At 38.9% G+C, this 24599-nt stretch overlaps 1 protein-coding gene across 16 annotated transcripts in view; it reads left to right on the top strand.

The window, feature by feature from the left end:
* Positions 1-24599, top strand: part of LOC127585450 (activating transcription factor 7-interacting protein 1-like) — a 148056-nt gene that overhangs the window by 49963 nt on the left and 73494 nt on the right. For 13 of the 16 annotated variants that reach the window (XM_052042886.1, XM_052042884.1, XM_052042897.1 and 10 more), the window contains one exon: positions 22791-23890. In XM_052042886.1, the coding sequence (XP_051898846.1) occupies positions 22801-23890 (1090 nt within the window). In that variant the 5' untranslated portion in view covers positions 22791-22800. Of the gene's footprint in view, positions 1-6632; positions 6700-8635; positions 8680-9873; positions 10211-22790; positions 23891-24599 lie in introns of those variants that run through there. The other 3 variants (XM_052042893.1, XM_052042894.1, XM_052042892.1) reach the window with 3 other exon arrangements.

Raw genomic sequence — 24599 nt, 5'->3', positions numbered from 1 at the left:
TGCCCCCAAACTTGCTGCACTGAAAATTTGTTTACAATGGAAAGGCACATAATCAACATTTTTGTTTAGGGGGGATGCGGGTGTCATTTTCAAGTCTAGTATTTAATGCTGAAACCTAATTGTCCTTTAGAAAGTGGTGATGAGCCACCCTCTTGAATTGTTGCAGTCCTTCTGGCCTCTCAAAATAGATATAAAAGCAGAAAATGTTGGAAACACTTGGCAGGTCAGGCAGCATGTGGAGAAGTAGAAACCATTTCTCTCTCTCCCCAAACATGCTACCTGGCCTGTTGAGTATCTCTAGTATTTTCTGTTTTTATTTCCAATTTCTAACTTCCGCAAATTTTTGATTTTCTGTTACTCCTGAAATAGTCTATTAGAAGTTCTATAACAAGAGATTACCAGGTTGACAGAGGAAAAGTTTCAACATGTATTCAAAGCCACCTTGAAATGCAACATCTTTGCTCTTGGGAACCTCTGGCCTATGATCACTCAGACTAGACGAGGAGCATTCAGAACACCATTGATAACCTGGAGGCCATGCACCAAGAGCACACAGAAAACCTACATAAGCAATAAGAGTTCACAAGCTATGAACTACCCATCCGGCTATCCAGTTGGGCATCTCCCGCCCTATGTGTGGAAGAGTTTACAATTCTGACGTTGACCTCATCAGCCACCTCAGAACCAACACAACCATAATGGAAGCAAGTCATCCTTGATCATGAGGAACTGTCTAAGAAGATTTTAAGGTGAAATGAGATGCATTCGCTCTTGGTATTCGGATATAGCATCTATTGCTGGAAATAATCTGTTTTAAATCAGGTCAGTAAGTGCCTTTGAGAAGACAGACCACTGCAGGTATCTTTGGCAGGTGGTTTTTGATGATGGGGGGGTTAGTGTTCAATTGCCCACCTCCATCCACAACAAAATGTAGCAAGACTACAGAGCTATAACCTTGAACCACTGGTAGTGAGATCACTTGGCTCTGTTTATGTTACATACTGTTTAGCATGTGTTGCAGCTCCACAAAGTTGTGACTTCATTTTTAGATAATAGAGTTGATCTGGGTGGTGTAGTTGATGTGGTGTACGTGGACTTCCAGAAGGCTTTTGATAAGGTGCAGCAGAACAGCAACTATAGAATCAGCTGATGCTGATTAAATCCTCTGCCTCTTAGAGGTCCAGATTTGAGCTGCCAGATCTGTTCAGATTCTATTTTATTTAGCTCAGTTATAGTGCTATAATGGAGGATATCCTTGATGTGGATAAATCATTGTCAACCAACCACTTGTTTTTGAAGTGCCTGGCAATTTAAGAGCTGGGTGTCCTCCATTTGATTGCAAGATGTGCAGCAGAGAAATGTTTTTATTTTGCATGTCTTAAAATGTTTCTTATGAGATTAAAACAAAACTATGCTTTATTACCTGGTTACTGAAATTTCTTGCAGTTATTCCTTCCCCATGTTCTTGCTCCATCTTCCTCCTTTCCTCACATGTGCATTCTTATTTTTATCTACCAGCTACTGGACACAGCATTGTGGAATAGACACTGCTGTAGGCTTTTTGAAACCAGTATTCTCACTTTTCCTCCCTAAGTTAGAGGGCCTAATCTGTGCTTTTAAATATAATTAATACCTTGAACATAATCAAAACAACAACAATTGGCTTTTATTTACCACCTTTTTAATGTGTAAAAACACCCCAAGGCACTGTACTGATTTATCAAATGTAATTTGACACTGTGTTAATTGTGTTTCTTCCCATTGTCTGCCTGAAGTGAATAACACAGTAAATATCCAACCATGAGATCAGCTACTCACTAAGTAAAAATAAAATGTTCCTCCTGTTAATTTGGCCAAACTGCTCCAGCCTGAGAGGAAGCTATTTTACTGCTCTAGTACTGTTAACTATCAATCCTGACCAAAAACGTACAAATAAGAGCTCAGTTGGGAGAAAATTGAAGTGGCATTTCAGAATCAGAATCATTATCACTGACATGATGTGAAGTTTGTTATTTTGTGGCAGCAGTACAGTGCAAAGACAAAATCACCATAAGTTACAAAAATAAGTAGTGCCAAAAAAAAGGAATAATGTGGTTGGGTTGATGGACCCTTAGGAAGTCTAATAACACGGGAAGGAGCTGTTCCTGAATCGTTGAGTGTAGGTCTTCAGGCTCCTGTACCTCCTCCCTGATGGTAGTAACGAGAAGAGGCCGTGTCCCAGATGGTGAGGGTCCTTAATAATGGATGCTGCCGCCTTGAGGCACCACCTCTTGAAGATGTCCTTGATGGTGAGGAGGGTTGTGCCCATGATGGAGCTTGCTGAGTCTACAACCCTCTGCAGCCTCTTGCAATCCTGTGCATTGGAGCCTCCGTACTAGGCTGTGATATTTTTTAAATTTAAATTTTAAGTTTTATTTACAGCAGGGTAACAGGCCCTTTCGGCCCAACGAGCCCGCGCTGCCCATTTTAAACCCAAATTAACCTACCTGTACGTCTTTGCAATGTGGGAGGAAACCAGAGCACCCAGAGGAAACCCACGCAGACACGGGAGAACGTACAAACTCCTTACAGACAGCGATGGGAATCGAACCCCGATCGCTGGCGCTGTAATAGTGTCGCGCTAACTGCTACGCTACTGTGCCGCAATCAGTCAGAATGCTCTCCACCGTACATCTACAGAAATTTGAACCATTCTCTAGAAATTTCACCAATGATATGCTGCAAGTACAATCACATTTATTCTTCGTAAAATGTTGATGATGTGACTTGAATATTTTTTAATATTGAATGGGCTTCCAGATTTGGTTTGCCCATATTGATTGATGGTTGTATTATTGTAATTAGTTTGAGAATAAACTACATCTGGCTTTGTAGAAGCAGTATTGACAGCTGAAGAAACCTGACGCAAAGACTTTTATAGCTTTAGAAAGGGGAGACAGAGACTGCAGATACTGGAATCTGGAGTAACAAAAAACAAACTGCTGGAAGAACTCAGCAGGTCAGGCGGCATCTATGGAGGGAAATGGACAGCTAATGTTTCGTACCGGGTCTGGTCCTGTCCAGTGACTGATGTTGTTAGCTGATTTAAGAGCAGTTTCTCTCCCAATGCGCAAGTTGCTTGAAACACTTCCTGAGCTTGTTACAAATGTTTTAAATATAGGAAGACATCCTTGGAGGAAAAAAAATGACACTCGCTAATATTGTACATCATGGAGCTTCCAAAGAACATGAGAAATAAAAACAGTAATATGTCATTTGGCCCTTTGTGCCTATTCACCCACTCGATAAGACCATGGTTGATCTTTTACCTTGGCATCAGTTTTATGTACTAATTCCATATCCCTTGATTCCCTTTTGTATCCTTTTTTAAAAAAAGTGATCAATCTCTGCCTTGAATACAATCTGCCATTGAGCTACTACAATCCCATTGGGTAGTGAATTCTGAAGAATCACATTCCACTGAGTGATGAAGTTTCTTCTCATCTCTGTCCTGAATGGTTGACTCCTTATTATGAGACACTGACCCCTGGTTCTAGACACCCCAGCCAGGGGAAACATCAACTCCACATCTACCCTGTCAATAAGATTACAACTCAATCTTCTTGACTGAAGAGTACAGACTTGGAAACTTAACCTCTCCTCAGTCAACAAATGTACTGCCTTTGGAATCAATCTGGTGAATCTTGTTGCACTCCCTCCATCACAAGTGTATCCTCCCTTAGATGGGGAGACTGCAAATACTATATACCGGTCCAATGAGGGCTCACCATCACCCATAACTGGAATACTTTTGTACTTGTCCACTTGTATTCAAGTACCATTTGCCTTCATAAGCCTGTTCACTTAGCCTGTCTATATCAGCCTGAAGTCTCTCTGCATCTCCTCACAGCCCACATTACCACCTACCTTAGTATCATCAACACTTGATTCCCTCATCTAAATCATTGGTATAGATTATGAATAGATGGTGCTCCAGCACCAATCCCTGAAGTATTACATTGGTCATAGTCTCCCAAATTTATTTCTATGATCTCTTTACTCCATTCTGTCTGGTAATCAATCCAGAGTCAGGGCCTGTGTATTATCCTGAATACAGTGCGGTCTGATTTTGTTTAATAGTCTCTTATGTGGCTCATATTCGAGGGCTTTTGGAAGTCCATAAACATTCACGTCCTTTAGTTCACCTTTATCTATCCTGCAAGTTACAACCTGAAAAAAATGTAACAGATGTCTCAAGCATGTTTTCCCTTTCATAAATCCATGTCAATTCTGCTCAGTCATTTTTTTTTTAAGTACCCTATCAATGAATTCCTGCATTTTTCCCTATTGCTGATGTAAAGTGATCTGGTCTGTAGTTCTGTTTTCTCATTTCCTCCACTTTTAAACAATGAGGTTTTATTTGCTACCTTCCAAACTGGGAATCATTATGGAATCCGTGAAAGTTTGAAAGATGGCAATCAATACACCCACTATTGCTAAAGCTATCTCTATCAAAATCTTGCATTATAGGTCTTAAGATCCTGGGGATTTATCAACTTTCTGTCCCAATAATTTCACTTTTAAAATATAGTAATTTCTTTAAGCTTCTCATTCATTCTCAATCTGTTGTTCTCCTGCTATTTCTCAGAATTATTTTTTTGCAGTCATCTTCCTTGAAGATTGGCACAAAATATTAGTTTAGTTTCTCTGCTGCTTCTCAGTTTCCTGATATAATTTCCCTGATGAAAGATCATCGTCTTGAAGCATTAACTCTTACCACAGATGCTGCCTGACCTGTTGAGTATATCTGGTGAGTTTTCTGTTTTTAGTACATCATTTCTCCCACCTTGGTCCATAAGCAACAAAATAACTTCAGCTTAGCTTTTTCTTTACACATCTATGGAGGCCTTTGCAGCCTTATTTTATCTTTCTCACTAGAATGATGTCATATTCTGTTTTCTCTTCTTATCAATGTCTTGGTCCTATTTATCTCAGGCAACATTGGAATCCTTTTCCTTTGAACATGCTTTCTTTAACTTATTAGCTATATTTGGACCACTTTTTTCTGTTGGGTTTTTGTGCCTTGATATATATTTGTTGTAAACAATATTATTCTGTTAAATGTTAGCCATTGCTTACAACTGTCACAATTTCAGTGTAGTTTCCCAGTTCACCATTATACACCTTGTATTTTTGTAGTTTTTTTAATATTGATTTACGACCCAGGTTTCAGATTGAACTAAATCACTTTAGGTCTTTTATATGAAATATTATCAGATTAAGTTCACTTAAAGGCCTTTTCACTATGAGAATATTCATTAACTCTTAGTCATTGAAAAACGCTAAATCTAAAATATCCTTTATCTTTCCTCTGCAAAAGTCCTGAGGTGATGTCCTGGAAGCAGAGAACACCATCTACCCTCTTTATGCTGTCCCCAAACTCTACTACATTCTTTTTCAATCATCCAAATCAGGTGGCATTCTATGCCATAGGCAGTTTGCTCATTTTCTATTCTCTGCAATCTCTGCTCTCTTGTATAATGGGATTGAGGGAGAAGTGTTAATGCTGGGGCTAGCAGTTCTGGCCTCTGCAAAGTACCAGGTGATGTCATGTCATCTGCTGAGCATTAGTATCTTTTAAGTAAAAAATATTTACCTGAGAGGCAAGTCTAAGGAGGCGAGTTTCATATCTCACATTTTTTTCAATTAGTTTTGTGTAATGATATTGAATGATATCCTACTGGGTGTTATATTCCTGCAGCTGCTTTTAATTTTAAGAGCTGGGAGCTTTCCAGCTTGCTATCAACCATTTGTTCTTGGACAGCGAGTGAATGAGTTGTAATGTTCAGTTTAATGTAGTTACAGTATTCCTCTGTAAACGTGCTTATGCTATATGCAGGATTTTCTACTGTAACCATCCATCATCTACTTATTAAAACTTTCATCGTGGAAACTTTGGGAATACAGAGGCATCAGAAAGATTCTTTGTCAGTCTGACTTGTCTCAAGTTCTGGTTCAAATTGTCAAAGGATTGGCCTCTAATCCAAAGTACATTCTCCTCATTACACCCGAATCTTCTGGAATCATCAAATGTTCTCACCATTGGGTGAAGTTTTTATGTTCCAGAATGAGGGGAGTGCAGTGTTAACAGCATTAATGGAAAGTTGCATAGTTGCCTATCTGATGCTATTTTCATGATTTATAATTGGCTCAAATTCGTCTGCAGGTTCACTTTCTCTGCTGTGAACAATTGCATAGTATATAACATCAAAATTATAATGCAGAAAGGCAGGATATTTTCCCCTAATATTCTGTGTATCTTTTTTCCTTTTCCTTAACCTAATCTCTATCACTGATGTGATCTCTACTTCAATTGTAGCTGTAGTCTCGGAATCCTAATGTATTTACTATGAATGTAAATTAATTTAGAACGCCTCAACCACTTTGAATAGTTATCCTATCCCTTTTTATAATTTTAAGCTCCTATCAAATTACCATATTATTTTCATCTTTCCAACACGGACATGGCATGTTTCCACAAAATATGTATTTATGTGTTGCCAGTCATAACGACTTGCTGTTTGAGGAAATAATTCTTTGGGGAATCTAATTATGGTGCATAGATAGGCAACCAGTGGCTGTGATGGTGTTCATTTATGTAAGAAAGTGTAAAATCGTTCATGTTATCCCATTGGAAGGAATGGGATGAAAATCTAAAGGGTAAGTTGGTTCTCTGATGTTCTTTGTACTTTATCTGGTCAAGTATTATTTTTAAAATGGGTTTTATTGCAAACACATTCCTTTCACTAGTATGGAGCCAGCGGTGTTGTACTGCTTTTAATTTATCTTTGTGGTTGGGATTTGTGTTTTAGTTTATTATTGCCCAAAAGGAACATTTAGGTTACCATTCCAATCCTTCATCTGATTACATGATGAAGAAAATCATTCAACAGATTTCAATTACTGATTTGTAGCATGTGATGATGGAGGCTGGTATCTGGTTGAATCCTATTTTGAAGCCTTTACTACTGACATTTTCTAAATTAGGGTAAACAAATCCTCTGCTATGACTTTTTGGCTTATTACCTCCATGTCCACTGAAACGGGTAGTCTGTATTGAAGCGTGTATTTGAGAACCCACCAACCTTAAATTTCACTTGCTGAATGCACTCTGCAGCTTCGCACGGTGTACCTGTGAATAGGTTCAAATTTAGACTGATTGATTAATCTTGTGTCTGGTGTCACCAGCTGAATGGTTATAAAAGAGGATTATAAAGAACTAATGGAGTCATGTCTAGAATAAATGGGCTTTGTCAGCTTTGGACATTAAAGTGAATAGGTGCATAAATATTTATCGCTATTTATCATCTTTTCATGAATAGTCTTTAGTATTAATTTCAGTACATTTCAGAAAATCAAAAGAAAATAGCAATGATAGAATCAGATCTGTGATTTTTGTTTTAGCTGTTTACTATTTTAGTACTTTTGCACATCAGGTTAATTACGTTGGTTCCATATTATGGATGAAGATTTCAGGACTTGCTTGCCTTTCCTCTATGCAGTAAAAATGTAAAACAGTGAGACTTACAACAGTAAACACATTGTCATTTACTGTGACAACTTAATTTAGTAAAATTTACTAGAAAAGTTTGATGTGGCGAATGACCAATACATTTAACTCTGTGGGTGTGTGGAAGAATATTTTTCACATTTTGACATTTTGAGACACCCAAATAAAGGGTGATTGACTTTGTAAGAACTGTCCTGATTTTTGACCACCTGTGATTTGTAGGAGAATCTCTGAGTGATGGGTGGATGTAGAATTACCAGAAATTAATTTGTTGAAAATTCCATAACCATGATTTCTTTTTTTTCCTCTTTCCACTCCCATGCCCATGCACATATAGAAGTTTAATATCTATGTATTTGTGGGTGGCAGTGAGAAAAGGCAATGGGAGATGCTGTGTATTTGAGGAAGTTGTGTTTTAAATTGCATCCTGCATTCATTCAGCTGTGTACTGTGTTGACCTGATGTGTTATTAGCTGCAGTGTCTGCAGATATGGTCTGCCTTGCGTCATATTTAAAGACATAAAAGCTGTTTTTTTGTGGGAAGATTTTGATGTGGTGTGAGAGCTGTTGCATGCAGTACGACGTCCCCATGCAAAGACATGCAGTTTTTTTTCCTGACAAAGTTAATTGATTTAATCAAGCTTTTCCTACTGCAACGGTTAGAAGTGCATTTATGTAAACCATATCAGGACAGGGAGGTTTTTTTGGATGATCTTCATGATTGTATATTTTGAAAGAAGTCAATTTACATAACTTGCTGAAGCCATTGTCTTCTGATAATTGTCTTCATATTTCAGCTATTTGTCCCCCCCCCCCCAGCAGCACCCCCCCCCCCCCACACCTTCCTATCATTATCATATAATCACCTCCTTTGCCCCGGTCTGTTGCCAGGCGAAATTCACAGTGCTGGCTGTTGATTGCTCAGCTCTGAGCAGTTTCCTTATTGGTAGTTGTGGATCTGATTATTCAGACCTATCACACTGAAGATATTCACCCCTCCCCCCTCGCTCACCCCCCCCCTCCCCCGCTTCCCCCTCCCAGTGTTCTGACTTCAAGGAAGGTGAGGTCTTTTTTCTGCCGTTGCTGAGACTGACTGGGTTACAAAATGGCTGCAGGGGGCTGCCTCATTGGTATGTCCAGCATTTTTACACTTGTTTTCTGTGAAATTAAAATATTTTAAAAATTCATTATATGGCACTTTTTTTTTGGTGTACATAATGTTTCAATAAATTTACAATCAGGAATTTTGACATTACGTTTTCCAAGCTTGGATATAAAGCTGTGTTTGGTTACACTGGACAAGATGAATAATTAACAGTTCATTATTTAATACAAAAAAGAATTGGGACAGCAGTTGTTTATCCATTGAACCACTTTCACTGTAGCTGTATATCTAAAATTATAATATGCATGATGCATTATGGGATGGATAAATCAGATTGGATTGACATCAAATTTTGGTAGCATTTTTCATTAACATTGAATAGGTGGGATGGGATTTTAAACCGGGAGGACAAGATATTGCCTAACAATGTGATCAGTTGATAAGTCTTGCGGGAGATTAGCAGTGTGATTACGTGTAGCCAATGTCTCTGGACTTGCTCCTCTTATGCAAACAGGTGTTTTTTTTTAAACTCTTATTTCACTTTAATTGGTTTCCTGATTCATAGCATGCTGCTTTTGAAATGGTACTGATTTAAATGTATTTGCATTATCTTTTTCCTTTGAACATTTAATCTACAGCCCCCTGAATGAAGAATCCCTACTCGCTGCTGATGAATTTTTTTTGTAATCTAAAATTGATGAAATAAAATATTATGTAGATTTGCTCAAATAAATTGAATTCAATCTGAGCTAAGATCCAAGTAATTCTCTTCCCACCCCACCCCCCCCACCCCCATTTAAAATTCACTTCAATGAATTCGCATGAAAGTGCAGATTTAGTTTCAAGTATTCCTGATATTTTGCTCTTGGGTAACAAGGGAAATTGCATGTATGGCTGTTGAATGCAGCATAATTACTGTAAACAACCCAGAAGGTAGATCTTGTCTACAGTGGACAGGCCACGCCTGTGCTCGAGGGCAGTTGGATGATTACTTGTGTTTGCATTTCCTCTCAAAGTCACAAGGTCAGGATGACGGATTACATGTGGCAATTGGTTCCAAGCAAGGGTATGTTTGTTTTCACTCTAACGAGATCTAGATGATAATAACATTTTCGTGTGATGGAAATGACTGTTGTGGCAAGTCACTGGATCCCTGCAGGAACAAAATGGAGCTCATTCTATTTGATCGAGTACTAAATGAATGCAAATGAGTGTGGCCATATTATCAACCTAACGATACAACATTAGTACAAATGCTGATGCCTTTTAAAAGTTTTGAAATAATGGATAGCAGTCACCAATACTGTAGCAGTCATCTTGAAAGAGCCGTTGCATGTTCTGCAACCCTGTGCCACGTAACACCGAGAAAGATTTGCTGCTTGTGGTTTGCCAAATAGAATGCACAAGCCCATTTCATAATATATGGCTTTAGACAGCAATGGATGAAAGTGCACTTTTGCGGAAGTTTTAAGCATGCTGATTGGAGGAGTTCTCAGCAGAAGTGACAGCATAAGGCAAATGCGGGAATGAGTTTCTTTGAAGTAAACTGTTCAAAGGTAAAAGTAACATTGCATTTTAAAAATGTCTATGTCTGCCAGCTGTTGTTGCGAGGAGCCAAAATTGTTTATCGTATTTAAACAAGTCAAATATCTGCATTGAAGCATGATCATTGCCTACCTAAGATATTCTCAGTGTTATTTTGAAAAACTAAATTAGCTGTGCACTCTTGATCACGTTCTCTTCACTGAATAACTTTTGTATAAATTATGAGCAAGAGTGCCCTCTGCTGTCATAATGGGGGTGGAACTTAAAAGACAGTAATGACTACAGCTTTTGCTGCACACTTATAAAGGGGAAATGACCTGATTTCTAAAAAAAAATTTGGCTACAGTTAGCAAAGCATTGGCTATATTCCAGTTTCCTTTTCACAGTTGAGCCCTATTGTGAATCCAATTTTTTTTCATCCCTGAAGTGCAGCTTATAACTATGTGATACAGGCTAAGTTCTGGGATCATTTGGTTGTTGAAATCAAATATTCATACATGTGCTCTCAGCCAAGTAATAACGTACCCATGGAGCAACATTTTTAGTATAATAACATTGAGATTACATGTGTTGAATGGGAATGCAATTCCAAAAATGGCTGTGCTGAACACGAGAGTAGCTCAGCATGTTTTTGCATTATTTTGTTCAGTTATTCAAAAAATTCCTTTTTTTTAAACCATTGCATTTTTGTAGCATATTAGCAATTTATATTACAGCTATGTATAGCTGTAAAAGAAAATAAACTGGTAGAATTCCATCCAACCAATCTGATTTTGCTTGTCAGAAACCAGAGGGGGAAAGTAAGTTGTTTGCAGGATGTTGAGACGTTCCAAGAGTACAAAGTGTCATGTAGAAATAAAAGAAAATATTTCATCCAGGATAGCTATGGCATGAATTAAGAAACTAATCAGGCCTTTTCATGGACAGAAGCTAGGCTGGATATTGAGCAATTGGATGGATTAACAATATGAAATTTAAGATGAGGGAATTGAGGGGAGAAATCTAAAGACATTTATTTGATACATCTAATTGTTTGATCCTAAATTAAGGTGGGGTTAAAATGGAGAGTCACTATTTTCCTAATGGAAGTAGACCTCCTTTGGAAATTGATCAAATTTAAAATACCCCTTTTGTAACCTTGCTTTCTACAATATGGCTGAATTGATCTGTAATTTTGAAATTGAGTCTAGCATACAAATGAGATACAGCAACAGTTGTAAAAATCCATTTAAAATCTGTAGCAACATCATTTGGCTAAATTTACTTGCTTTTTATTTTGGGTTTGAACCACCATATTTCAGATCACAGATGGCTAGTGGCCACTGCAAAATAAATTTACCAGATTCACTAAGGCTGCCACCAGAACAGTATAGGAGAAAGGAGAGCCGGGAATCTCAAAAGATGGCACACAAGGAGCCTCTGATAGAAACTTCTATGTCAATGCTATTTCCCATCTCTTTGGTGTATGTTTAAAATATATAATTAGGAAAGAGCACTTTGCATTAATAAATTATAAACATCAATGTTGAGAGAAAACATAATTTTAATAGTTGGAGGTCAATTTTCTAGTGTAGTTTAAAAACATGCTCCCTTTCTAGTGTGTGTTGAGTTAAAAGCAAGTGGAAAGCTATTAAGCTTTTCAGTTTGTGTTTTAATATTTGGTGGTTCATGAAGTAGGCATCCAAGCAAGCTTTTTGGGAAGGCAAATCAGCTTCAGTCAAACAAAACAATTTTGTGCATGTATGTAACCTCTTTTTGATAGCCAGTGTTCTCTGATGTGGGTTGTCTGAGATTCCATAAAAATGCATAGTAGATTGTGAAAGAGATTCTTTGTATACTTATCAGATAGATTATATGCTACTGGTACCAGAATAGGTTGGGTAAATAGACTGTGACAAATTGGGAGTGTGGTTCCCAAAAAAAAATTAATGTAGCTAAGTTTCTTTGGAGCTTCTGTATCTAATATCCGGAGTCAGGTTGTTTTTGCCAGGACATTCTAGAAGCAACAATTAGCACACTAACTGCTTACAGTTCAGAATCAGGTTTATAATCACTGATGTGTTGTGAAATTTGTTGTTTTGCAGCACATGAGTACAGTGCAATGGAAATTACTGAAAGTTACAAATTAATAAATAGTGCAAAAGAGGAATAATGAGGTAGTGTTCGTGGACCATTCAGAAATCTATTGGCGCAGGGGAAGAAGCTGTTCCTAAACATTGACTGTGGGTCTTCATGCTCCTGTACTACCTCCTCCTGGTAGTAATGAGAAGAGGGCATGTCCCTCATGGTGAGGGTGCTTAATGATGGATGCTGCCTCCTTGAGGCACCGCCTCTTGAAGATGTCCTTGATGGTGGGGAGGGTTGTACCCATGATGGATCTGGCTGAGTCTACAACACTCTACAGCCTCTTTCGATCCTGCACATTGGAGCTTCCATACCAGGTGGTGACGCAACCAGTCAGAATGCTCTCCACAGTACATCTGTAGAAATTTGCAGGAGTCCTTGGTGACATACCAAATCTCCTCCAACTCCTAATTAAGTAGAGCCACTGGCATGCCGCCTTTGTGATTGCATCCATGTGTTGGACCCAGGATAGATCATCTGAGATGTTGACACCCAGGAACTTGAAGCTGCCCACCCTTTCCACTGCTGACCTCTCAATGGTAACTGGTGTGTGTTCTCCCGACTTTCCCCTCCTGAAGTCAACAATCAGTTCCTTGGTCTTGCTGACAATGAGTGTGAGGTGGTTGTTGCGATACCACCCAACCAGCTGATCTGTCTCACTCCTATGCACCTCCTCATTGCCATCGGAGATTCTGCCAACGACAGTGGTGTCGTTGGTAAATTTATAGATGGTGTTTGAGCTGTGCCTAGCCACACGGTTGTGAGTGTAGAGAGGGTAGAGCGGTAGGCTAAGCACGTATCCTTGAGGTGACCCGGTGCTGATTGTCAGAGAAGAGGAGATGTTATTACCAATCCGCACTGACTGTAGCCTCCCTATTAGGAAGTCGAGGATCCAGTTGCAGAGGGAGCTACAGAGGCCCAGGTTTTGAAGCTTGTTGATTAGTACCGAGGGGATGATGGTGTTGAACGCTGAGCTGTAATAGATAAATAGTAGCCTGATGTATGTATTGCTGTTGTTTAGGTGCTCCAAAGCCAAAGTGAAGAGCTAGTGAGATTGCATCCACAGTAGACCTGTTGGCAAATTGCAGTGGCTGCAGGTCTTTGCTCAGGCAGGAGTTATTTTTAGCCAAACACTTCCTCACAGATATGAGTGCTGTCGGGTGATGTTCATTGAGGCAGCTCATCCTGCTCTTCTTGGGCACCGCTATGATTGATGCCCTTTTGAAGCAGGTGGGAACCTCTAACTGCAGGAATGAGAAGTCGATGATGTCCTTGAACACTCCAGCCAGTTGGTTGGCACAGATTTTCAGTACCCGGCCAGGTTCACTGTTGGGTTCATCCGTATTTGGGTTCACACAGGGTTCATCCTATTGAAGGATGTTCTGACGTCGGCCTCTGAGACAGATCACATGGTCGCTGGATGCTGTGGGGATTCGCACTGGCATAGTGTTATTCTCCCTTCCAAAACGTGCATAAAAGGCATTGAGTTCATCGGGGAGTGAAGTGTTACTGCCACTTATGCTGTTAGGTTTTGCCTTATGGGAAGTAATGGCCTGCAAACCTTGCCACAGCTGTCGTGCATCCAGTTGCATTTCCATCTTCACAAGGAATTGCCTTTTCGCTCTCACGATGGCCTTCCTTGGTCTTATCTGGACTTCTTGAAGGATTCTGGATCGCCGCTCTTGAACGCCACAGATCTAGCCCTCAGTGGACTGCGAATTTCCTGGTTCATCCAGGGCTTCTGGTTTGGGTAGACTCTGTATGTTCTCAAAAGCATACACTTATCCACGCAGGTCTTGATGAAGTTGGTGACGGCTGTGGCGTATTTAGATCCAAAGATGAATCCCAGTCCACTGATTCAAAACATTCCTGTAAAAAAAAATCCAAAGCATTCAAAACAGTCCTGTAAACACTCCTCCACCTCCCTTGACCATACCTTTGCAGTCCTCACCACTGGTGCTGAGTTGATGTGATTTAATATCTTACTGCTCCTTCGTGCTGGTGTACAGAATATACATTGATTTGATCTGCTAACTTGTATTTAGACTTTTGATTTAGATTTAGTTTGGATAAACCTTCCTGAGTGAAATAAAAAAATCATCACAAAAGAGCAGGCAACATGAATTTTGAAGAGGATGATCCTCTTTGTCCTATTGCCTCAGTATCTGAGAAGCTGATGCCTAAAGTGGCTTTTGGAAGTCCTCTGACGGTGTGCCTAGACTGTCAAAAGGGGTTCAACAATATTAAGGCAGAAAGCACCCAGTGCACTTAAACTGTATTTGTAGAGCCACAGGCGGAACTGAAAGAGACTTCAGTCTCTTACAGGTTCAACACTAGAGAGTTTGACTAGTTTATGACGCATGCAACAAAGCCAAAGCAGTGGAGTGCTAGTCAGAGGAAGTTGTGGTCAGACTGTGTTCTAGTATGGTCAGACCACAACTTAACCAGTCTCCAAAGCTAATTGCAAAAATGGAAGAAAACACTAAACTGTCGACGAAGGTTAGAGGCTGGTTCCCTGTATGGGCTATTGCTAGGAAGCTAGAATAGAGTGTTTTGGGTCAGTGAGAGATTTTAAAGGAAAGAGAGTGGGGTAAAGGTAGTTCAAGGGTGCCATGTAAAGTTAAAATATGATTATAGAATAAAAAGATATCATTGGTAGAAAGTAAATTTGCAAAATTGCTTATTATTGTGTGCAGTTCTGGTCACCTAATTATAGGAAGGATATTGTTAAACTGGAAAGGATGCAGAAAAGATTTACAAGTATGTTACTGGGACTGGAGGGCTTGAGTTATAAGGAGAGACTGGATAGGCTGGGGATTTTCTAACTGCAGTGAAGGAGGCTGAGGGGTGTTATACAGATATATAAAATTATCTGTTTTCTTCTTTTCCTGTCAATGGTCTCATGTGCTCCCTCATTATATTCCATATGTCATGTCCTCACCCATTCACATAGCCTCTGTATATTCCCTCTGCATTCTTTTCAGAATCCACACACTCATCCAGTTTGGTATTTAATTCTTCCCAGTATTTGAGATCTTGGCATCCTTAAATTAGCATGTGCATATCAGGGTGAGAACACAAAATGTTATAATATTCTCAGGGGGATAACTATCACCAGTGGACAGAAAAGTAGAATTAATGTTTTGTGTAGATGACCTTTCATCAGAGTTGTCAGTGTATGTCATGCTACCTGTTTTCTGACATTCTCTGTGAAGAATTTCAGGAACAACCTCAACACAGTTTAGAAAATGAATCAATAGATGAGTTTGTATGCCTCTGTGAATTCTTCATTTTTGTTTGTAGTCATATAAAAGAATGGTTGTTTGTACTTCATCTTGGGATTGGCAATTTTTTTTATTTTGGTACCAAAACTGAAAATGCCGGAGCGTTCTGCCAGTTGAGCACTATCATGGGGAGTGAAACTGAGTGAATATTTCGGGTCAAAGATATTTCATTAGAAATGGAAAAGGTGAGGAAAACAAGCATGTTAAGTTGCAGAGATAGGGACTAGTGAAAAGAACAAAGGTTAGGATAGTTATCAAGGGAACAATTGCTTTTAAAAATCAGCAGTTTCAAACGGGGGCGTGGGGGGAGACAAAGTAACAAATTTGAAACAAAGTGAGGAGAAAGAACAAAAATAGTGGTTAGCTGAAGTTATTAAATTCAATATTAAATCCCAAAGGATACAACACACCCAGGGAAAATGAGCTACTGTTCCTGAAGCTTAAGTTGGGCATCATTGAAACAGCATAGGAGCTGAAGACAGGAGGAGTGCACTGGTGAGTGACTTGTAACTGGCACCATAAGGTTATGCTTGAGGACTGAATTGGAGGTGTTCTGCAAAGCGGACATCCAATTTGTGTTTGATTTCTCCAATGCAGAGGAGACTGCATTGCGAATGCTAAATTGGAGGAAGTGCATGTGAATTGCAGTTACACCTGGAAGGATTCCTTGGGGTCCTGGCTGGTGGGAAAGGAAAAGGTAAAAGAGGAGTTGTTGCCTCTCTCGTGGTTGTATAGTGAAGTGTAATGAGAGGGGAATGGTTGGTTGTGGTGAAAGAGTAATAATCTCTCCTTCCTTTCCTTGTAATTCGGCACTCTTACTTTTTTCACCTTTCCTGTCCTGATGAGGGGTCTTTGGGCTGAGATGTTGACTTTCTCTCCCAACCTGCTGAGTGCTTCCAGCATTCTATTTTTGTTTTGGAATTCCAGTGTCTGTGGTTTTTTGCTTCTGTTAATTTGTAGTTAGCTACTGTTTTGTTAATAGGTTTTTGATTTCCTTTTGAGGTTGAGGAATTGTTAGGCAACTGCTCACTCCAGCATCACAAAACATTAACAAAAATAATAACAATAATACCTGGAACATGTGCCTATTTCATATAAAATTTCATATTCCACAATGTTCCTACAAAATGTTGCTGTGAGTCATTAGTAGTCCAGGTATATCCAAAGTATTTTGACTAGAAGTGCTTCCCTTAACAATGAAGTAGCTGTAGTCTAAAACAGTCATCTATGCCAGAGAATTCAAGGGTTTCTCAAGGTTTAGTCTTCCTGTATATTTTTTAAAATGCCAGGGTAGGCTACAATTTCACAAGCGCTGGCTGCCAAAATTCCTGGATTTGTATGCTTCTTTGTAGTGAAGTCATTTACCAGCTAAACCATTGCAGAAGTTCTTCTGCCCCTTGTTTGTTTCTAGAAATAAACAATTAAGTCTCTTTTTACGTCATGTCGTTATGTTCTCTTCAACTCTTATGTGCTAATTCAAATGAAATTCTTTTATCTGGAAAATTTCCAGTCATAATTATAAACTTTGCATGTGCATACTAATTAAATGTTTATTCAGTTTGTATCTATTCAGTTAAATTTATGTCAAAGAAATATTTCAACTCCTAAAAGCGGTATCTTTAGGCATATTTTATTCTTGGAAACATTCTCTGTTTAGCAAAGATGATGTTTTTGTCCGCAGTGGTAATTAAATTTCTTTTGAGAATTGAAGTTGAGCAAGGATTAACGAATACAGGAAGTCCCCGGGTTATGAACGCCAGACTTACGAACGGCGGGAAGAAGGCGCAGAATTTGGCGCAGAACGGTTTGCCTGTCAGTGTTGACTTTTTCCGGGTGATGGAGGTAGCGAACGGCAGGATTGTGGATTTGATGTGTTACAGTCTGTACCGCTATTTCGGGGCAGGGATGTTTGAGGAGTTCCGAATGGTGAGGGACGCCATGAATGGTCACCAGCCCCCTCTCCTGCTGCCCCCACCCACCATATCTATCTATCTATCTCTCTCTCTCTCTCCCTCTTATCTCTGTCTCCCTCTCTATCTATCTATCTATCCATCTATCCAGCACTTGCTCTCCCCCAACAGGTTGTCCCCGGGTAATGACAGAGGTCAGTTTCTACAGATGTCCTTAAGTTGATTTTGTCCGTCAGTTGGAAAATACACAAAATTCACTCTGTGTAACTGTACCTCCACAGTACTGTAATGAATGACACCAAATGCACAAAATACTGATGACAGTCTTCACATGTCCCGGCAATAACAAGTTATGCTGTATTTTAGATTGCTTCACATTATGTGTGGAATTATAATGAAACTGGAATCAAAATTCCATTTGGATCTTAATATATAGCAATAAATAACTGAAGCTTGTAGTGATTTAGGACTAATTGACGCTAGATGTGAACTGTACGTAACTGTTCCGAGTTGCATACAAATTCACCTTAGGAACAGACTCAAAAATGGAACTCGTTCGTAATCCAGGGACTTCCTGTATATTTTGGTGATGAGGAGTAGTTAATTGGTTTACAAAAAACAGTCTAGGAAAGATGAATGAAAAGTGGCCTGATTTTTTTTAAATGTTTTTGTAAGTTGGATTTGAACGAACTCAAGGGGAATTTCTGACAAAATCTAATGGATTTCTCACTGAGACATGAAGCATGGCAGAGCACTGTGTTTATTTAAACACTTTTCTGTGTACATAATTCTTTGCTTAATGTTAATTCAACTATTTCTTCAAGTTTTTAATATTTTTGTTTTGCTGGATCTCACTTAAAGGAACAAGTATTTGTTGTTGATTCATTTGTAAGTTGCTTAACTTTATACCTCTGACATGAATGCTTGAGTCAATAAAATTCATCTGTGTTTAATATATCAAAATGTTCTTTTTATAATTTTTTATAATTCCTGCTTGTGCTGAGTCTGATATTTCAATATGATGTTGTAATCCTTAGAGCCTTGACATTTCCAATGCCATTTGAGTGCCTGAAGTTGAACTTCATTAAGCTCCAGTTCTTGTCAAATTTTGCTACTTGCATCTCATATTGCAGAAATGTCTCCTCATCTGTCAATACTTTTCCTGCCAACCTGCATTAGCTACCCCACATGCATTCAAATCCTCTATAACTTCACTGCTCCCTTTCTCTACAACATCTTTGTCTCTTCAGTTCAGTGGTACTGAGCTACTTAGATCTGCATCGATCCATGTGGTAGTGATGTTCCCATTTGTCTGATACAAAGATTGTCTTTGCACATAGTAGAGCTCATAGGCTTGGGAGTCAAACAAATCTTGGTAAGATGGTGCCAGTGCATCTTGTTGGAAAACACTGCGGCCACAATGTGCTGCTGATGGACCCAGTGAACGTATAGGGTGGTGTATTGGATGCCAGTCACTTTGGCTATTTTGTCCTGGATGGTGTTGAGCTGCTTGTGTGTAATTGGTGCTGCATGGAGCCAAGAAAGTGAAGAATATTTCATCACACTCCTGACTTGGAATGGCTTTGTGGAAAGGGGACACAAGTCACTCGTTGAAGGATAGCCAGTCTTTGACTTGTTATTGTATCCACCGTATTTGCGTGGCTGGTCCAGCTAAGCTTCTGTCCAATAATGCATTCCAGAATGTTAATGGTAGGAGGCTTGGCAAAGAATATCAAGAAGGGATGGAGATTGTCATTACCTGGCACTTTTACGGCACAGGTAGAATTTGCCACTTGTCAGCAATGAAAACAAAATGCTGGTGATAGTCAGTAGGTCAGGCAACATTTGTAGATAGAGAAGTGGTGTTAACATTTCAGGTTTATGACCTTTCATCAGGAAAAAAAAGAGGATAAGTGAGTTTAATGCTGCAGAAAAGGATAATTGAAGAGAATAAGGGAATGTCTTTGAGAGAGTGGTGTCCACAGTTATCCAGATGACACAGTTACTTTTAGTGTTATCTGAGAGAGGAAGATGAATGATAGTTATTCATAGCAGATCTGTCTGCAGAAGTGCAAATAGAGGAAATTGAATGAGGATAGTAGAGAGGGGAAATATACTGAAAACAGTAATATAAGATGCAGTCTGCAGCAGGTACTGGATACCTTAAATAAAAGGGAATGTTGGAAATACTCAACAGATCAGGTAAACTGTTAATGTTATAGGTGGGCGATAGGAAATGGCAAGTTCCAACCTAAATGTTGAATTCACTATTGAGTCCTGAGTTTTGCAACGTGTATGTGGAAGATGCACATGGGAGTGCTGTCCCTCAAACTACTTGTCACTTACCAGCCCATGCGTAAAGGCTAACTTGGACTGCCTCATTATATAGAATTGAATGTTGTGCAATCATCAAGAAACTTTTCTTCTTCTGGCCCTGTCATGGAGGTAAGGTTATTGATGAAGCTGGTGGTCTAGGACATTGCCCTCTGGAATTCTTGCATGGTGTTCTGGATCTGAATGTTGAACCCAACAACCACAGCCACTTTCTTTTGTGTTGGGAAGTATAGAGTGGAAGATTTCCACCTTGAAGACACTTGGTCATTTACTACTTTTATGTCAAGCATAGTCGCTCTCACCTGTGGAATTTAGCTTCTTTCATCCGTTTTGGCTTGGAATGAAATCTTTGTCTGCTTTTCTCTCACTAGTTTAATGTGTAATGAATACAGTTTAGTTATTGCTGTCAGACTTTCATTCAACCTACTGTACATTTTAGAATAGATTCTCCAACCACCTTGGGTCACTTCATATGTCCCCACCTAAGTAAAAGTCTATCTGGTTTATTCCCTACTGTCTTTCTTGCTTCTCCTGTTTGGGCTTGATCTTGAACAATGAGTCACTTCAGTATGTTAGAAGTCCTACATAAGTGAAATATGTTACTGTTGACAATGGGAACATACAAGAGGAATAAGGAGTTGGCTCTGGTTGATGAAAACAACATATCATACTGATTAGACAAAAATAAAACACATACAAATTGCTCAAACAATTAAGGTCTGATTCTTAGTGGTGGAACTGATTTTAAACAGTGGAACTGAAAACTGAGAGTTAGTGGACCAAACAGCTGGATTCGCCTTGATGCTTACAGTTGCCACCCACCTGCGCCTGGCTTGAATGCAGAGTACCAAAGGAGCTAAGTCTGAACCCAAGAGGCATAGGAAACTCAAGCATTTAGCCAGTGTACAGCTGAGGTCCAGCCCCACATCTCCAGGGAGCCTTTGACAGACAATTAAATCTAGTTGTGGAGCCTTGTTGCTATCAAAGCTGGGAAGTTTTGTTTGAAAGAAGTATTTCCAATGTCTTTAATAGTCAGAAATTTTTAAAACTTTTACATTTAAAACAAGCAAAAATAATTATCTTAATTTCCCTTAGCTACCACCTGGTGTTACAGGGCTACGTGGGTGGAGTGGCTGATTTTTCCATAGTGTAACAATGGGGAATCGGAGCGCAACTAGGTTGTGTCGCTCCACTCCACCTAAGCAATAGGTGCAACAGCATCTGTCACTTAATGTGATGGAACTCTGTGGGCCTTACTGGGAACTTAATTACCAGGGAGTGGTTCATCACCAGCAGCTGGCCATTGCCAGCTCAGTTCTGTCTAATGAGCAACTTCTGCAGATGTGTCATAATCAGGGCATCACTGAATGCATTCAGGCAGAACCTACATGAGCTTATGAAAGGAAGATGGTGTTTGACAAACTTATTGGACTGCTTTAAGAATGTAATGAGCAGGTTGGAGAAAGGGGAACCAGTTTGTCTTGGGTGTTTGAATTCCAAAAGTTGCCACATAAGGTTAGAGCTCATGTCATTGTGGGTAACATGTAATGATGTTCTTAGGTGGTTTGAATCCCATTAAACAATTTGAGAATGTCCTCAGTTGGTTCTCGTACTGCACTGTTGGATATGCCATCTACATTTTTGATTGACTGGAAGAGAAAGAATCTCATGACACTGAAGGTGGTCTTTGAGTTTTTTGCACTATTTATTTGTAATTTAAAGTAATTTTATGTCTTTGCACTGTACTGCTGCTGTAAAACAACAAATTTCACGTCAAATAAATTGGTGATAATAAACCTGATTCTGAGATGCCCATAATATATTGGACATTTCCTCCCTTGGTCAATAACAGCAAACAAAAAGGACATACGCAGAAAAGAAATACTAGTATTTCTCTGATATTAAGATGTGAGAACGCGGTTAAGAGTTTGACAAAGTAGGAATTGAGACAATTTTGAAATGAAAAATGTGTTACTAAGATAAATGACTGCATCCAATTCGGCTACTCTGGTTTCTTCAAGTTCTATTTGATCTTTAAAATGACAATATTGATTTCATGATAGTGACCGTTATGTAGAATGTAAGTTAAATTCTGATGTCATCAGGCCTACAGTAATCCAGTGGTCTAACAATTACTGTTTCTGTTTCTGATTTTTTAAAAAATATCCAATCTATAACGTTGCTGCCCTTCAACTTGGCTAAACTCTGTGTACTTGCCAGTCAACATTTATTACTTGGCTGACTCTTAATACTTTTTTAAAATAACTTTACCCATTAGTTAGTGGTAAACCATCTGTAGAAAGATGAGAAACAATTTAATAAATAACTGTTACAGGAATAATCCTATCTACTACCTTTTCAGATCAGTTGTGGCTGCAATTTTACATTAGGTGTTCCAGTATCTTGGAAACAAAGTGAATGTAAATGTATAGGGACTCTGTTCTACAAAAGTGTTGCTAAATTTTCTTGAAAATGTTTTGATTTACAAGCAATTTCCATTGATTTGAAACAAATATCTACAATGCTTGCTTATGTTGAATACTCAATGTTGGCCATATTAAATAAAGAAAACATTAGAAATATTCAGCAGGTCAAGCAGCATCTGTGGAGAGAAAGAGTTAATATTGCACATCAATGACCTTTAGCTTTTGGATTAGCATTTTAAGTAGTTGGCTCTGAATTAGATATATGTTAAATTTATTAAAGTATGGCTAATTATCTAGAGATTCATTTATCTTTTTAAAAGTAGTTGAACTAAATTCACTACATCTATTATATGCTGAAAAGCCTCTTTGGAAAGTCATCATTATAAATCTAAATCACCTGGAAATTTTTGATCCTGTACTCAAAAGTTACCAAATATTCAGCAGTCAATGACTTGAGGGCCTGACCTGTTGAGTCAATGAGTCATAGCTCAAAGTTTCTTCCTTCCTTTGCAGGCATTCTGAGATGGATACCAGTGAAGAGCTTCCAAGAAAAGTTTTCAAGGCCAGAAAAACCATGCGCGCAAGTGACCGACAACAGCTAGAAGCTATCTATAAAAGCAGAGAGGAGCTTTTAAAAGCAAATGAAGAAACCAAAACTAAACTCTGTAATGGTAGACACGAGAATGGTGATTCTGACAGCAAAACGTCATTAAGTACCGGCTGCATGGATGATATGGACATTGACAGCATTAATGATGTGAGGCTGGGTCCAGAAGAACTACAGGGAAATTCCATTGATGAACTTGGTGTCGCACAAACACCTGAACTAAGTCTTGCTGAAAAATGTCTTGATGATGATAAGGACTTAAGCCCACAAGATGAAAAAATGGACTCAATGCCCCCAGTTGCTGAAGATGAACAGATATCTACTGAGAATGCAGGAAACCAAGTTTTGATGGATGGTGAGAGCAAAGGAGATGATGCTGTGGAATCAGAGTTGGTGTTGAAAGAGGATTCTTTAATTGCAGATAAATCATGTACTGATCCCCAGAGCCTTTCAGATGATGGGAAACCACCTTCTGTAGATGAAAACAGGGGTCATGATGTACCAGATGAAAGTAGCCTTAAGTTACAGTCTTCTTCTTCCTCTGTGAGAGAAAAGGAAGACCATGAAAGTTCAGTGGATATTAGTGAAGAGGCAATAACGAGTAGCGTAGAATCTGTGCAGGAGAAAAATGATTGTGAAAGCTCTAAGGTGGAGTGTGCAGAGACTGAAAGTGCAACAAAAGATGCATTAAGTGAGAATAGATCACTTGGGAGTGGCCAACTGGAAATTGAAGAAATAATTCCTATTTTGGAAAAATTGGCTCCAGAGAAAGATAGTGAATTAGCCAGCAAGCAAGAAATTGTTCCTGGAGTGGAATCCCCAGCGCCAAAGGACAATCCATTGCAGGAAGAACAAATGGACACTTCTCTCAATAGTTCTCCCACAAAAGAGGAATGTAATGGTAACTTGCCTGAAGAGGCATTTCTCGTCTTATCTGATGAGGATGAGCCAGTAATTGAGAAGCAAACAGAAAGTGAAGAGCTGGTACCAAAAAATGATAGTTCAGGTATGTCTTTTATCTTGTGCAATCTTGCTGAAAGAATTTTGGATGCAGTCTGAAATTTTAAGGGACTAGTTACCCTTTCATCTGTTAGCATTACCATTTGTAAATGCCCAATATATGTAAAAAGATTTTATCTGATTTTTTTTGACCCGTTTCCTAATGGGTGTGACTTAGTGTAGTTTGTGTCTAAGAATATAAAAGTGGGAATTTCACATTGCAGGTATAGATTGTTAAGACAGAGTACACAGAGTTTTGCCACCAAACTCAATGATGAAGTGCAAGAAAAAGAGGGAAAATATCTTTCTTTTGAAGTGTTCAACAAGTTTTTTTTAAACTAATATTAATTTGTGAATGTATTGATGGTAGACTTTAAAATACATCAGTAGCAAAAAGGAGGAGAAAGTCTGAGGAATCAGATAACAGTGAAGGTATTGTGAAAACATTTGTATAAACACTATTAATATGGGGAGGAGAGAAGAAGCTGAAGGTGCTTCAAAAAGATGTAATCAGGTGAAAAAGTGGATGTTTAACCAGAGGATTTTGGAGAGTACATCAAAATCTATGCCAAAGACCTGGTTTTTAGGGAGGGAAATAAGCAAAGAGGTGATGAGTTGTTCTTTTTCCCCAGAGTGTGACCCAGACAGCTGAAGATAGATCTTCAGTTTTTCTTTCAGGTAGCTGAGGTAGGCAATGGCGGAAAAGCTGCAAGTTA

The sequence above is a fragment of the Pristis pectinata genome, chromosome 33 (assembly GCF_009764475.1).
Source record: "Pristis pectinata isolate sPriPec2 chromosome 33, sPriPec2.1.pri, whole genome shotgun sequence".
NCBI lineage: Eukaryota > Metazoa > Chordata > Chondrichthyes > Rhinopristiformes > Pristidae > Pristis > Pristis pectinata.
The sequence above is the reverse complement of the archived record's forward strand: the minus strand, read 5'-3'. Positions and strand labels throughout refer to the sequence as shown.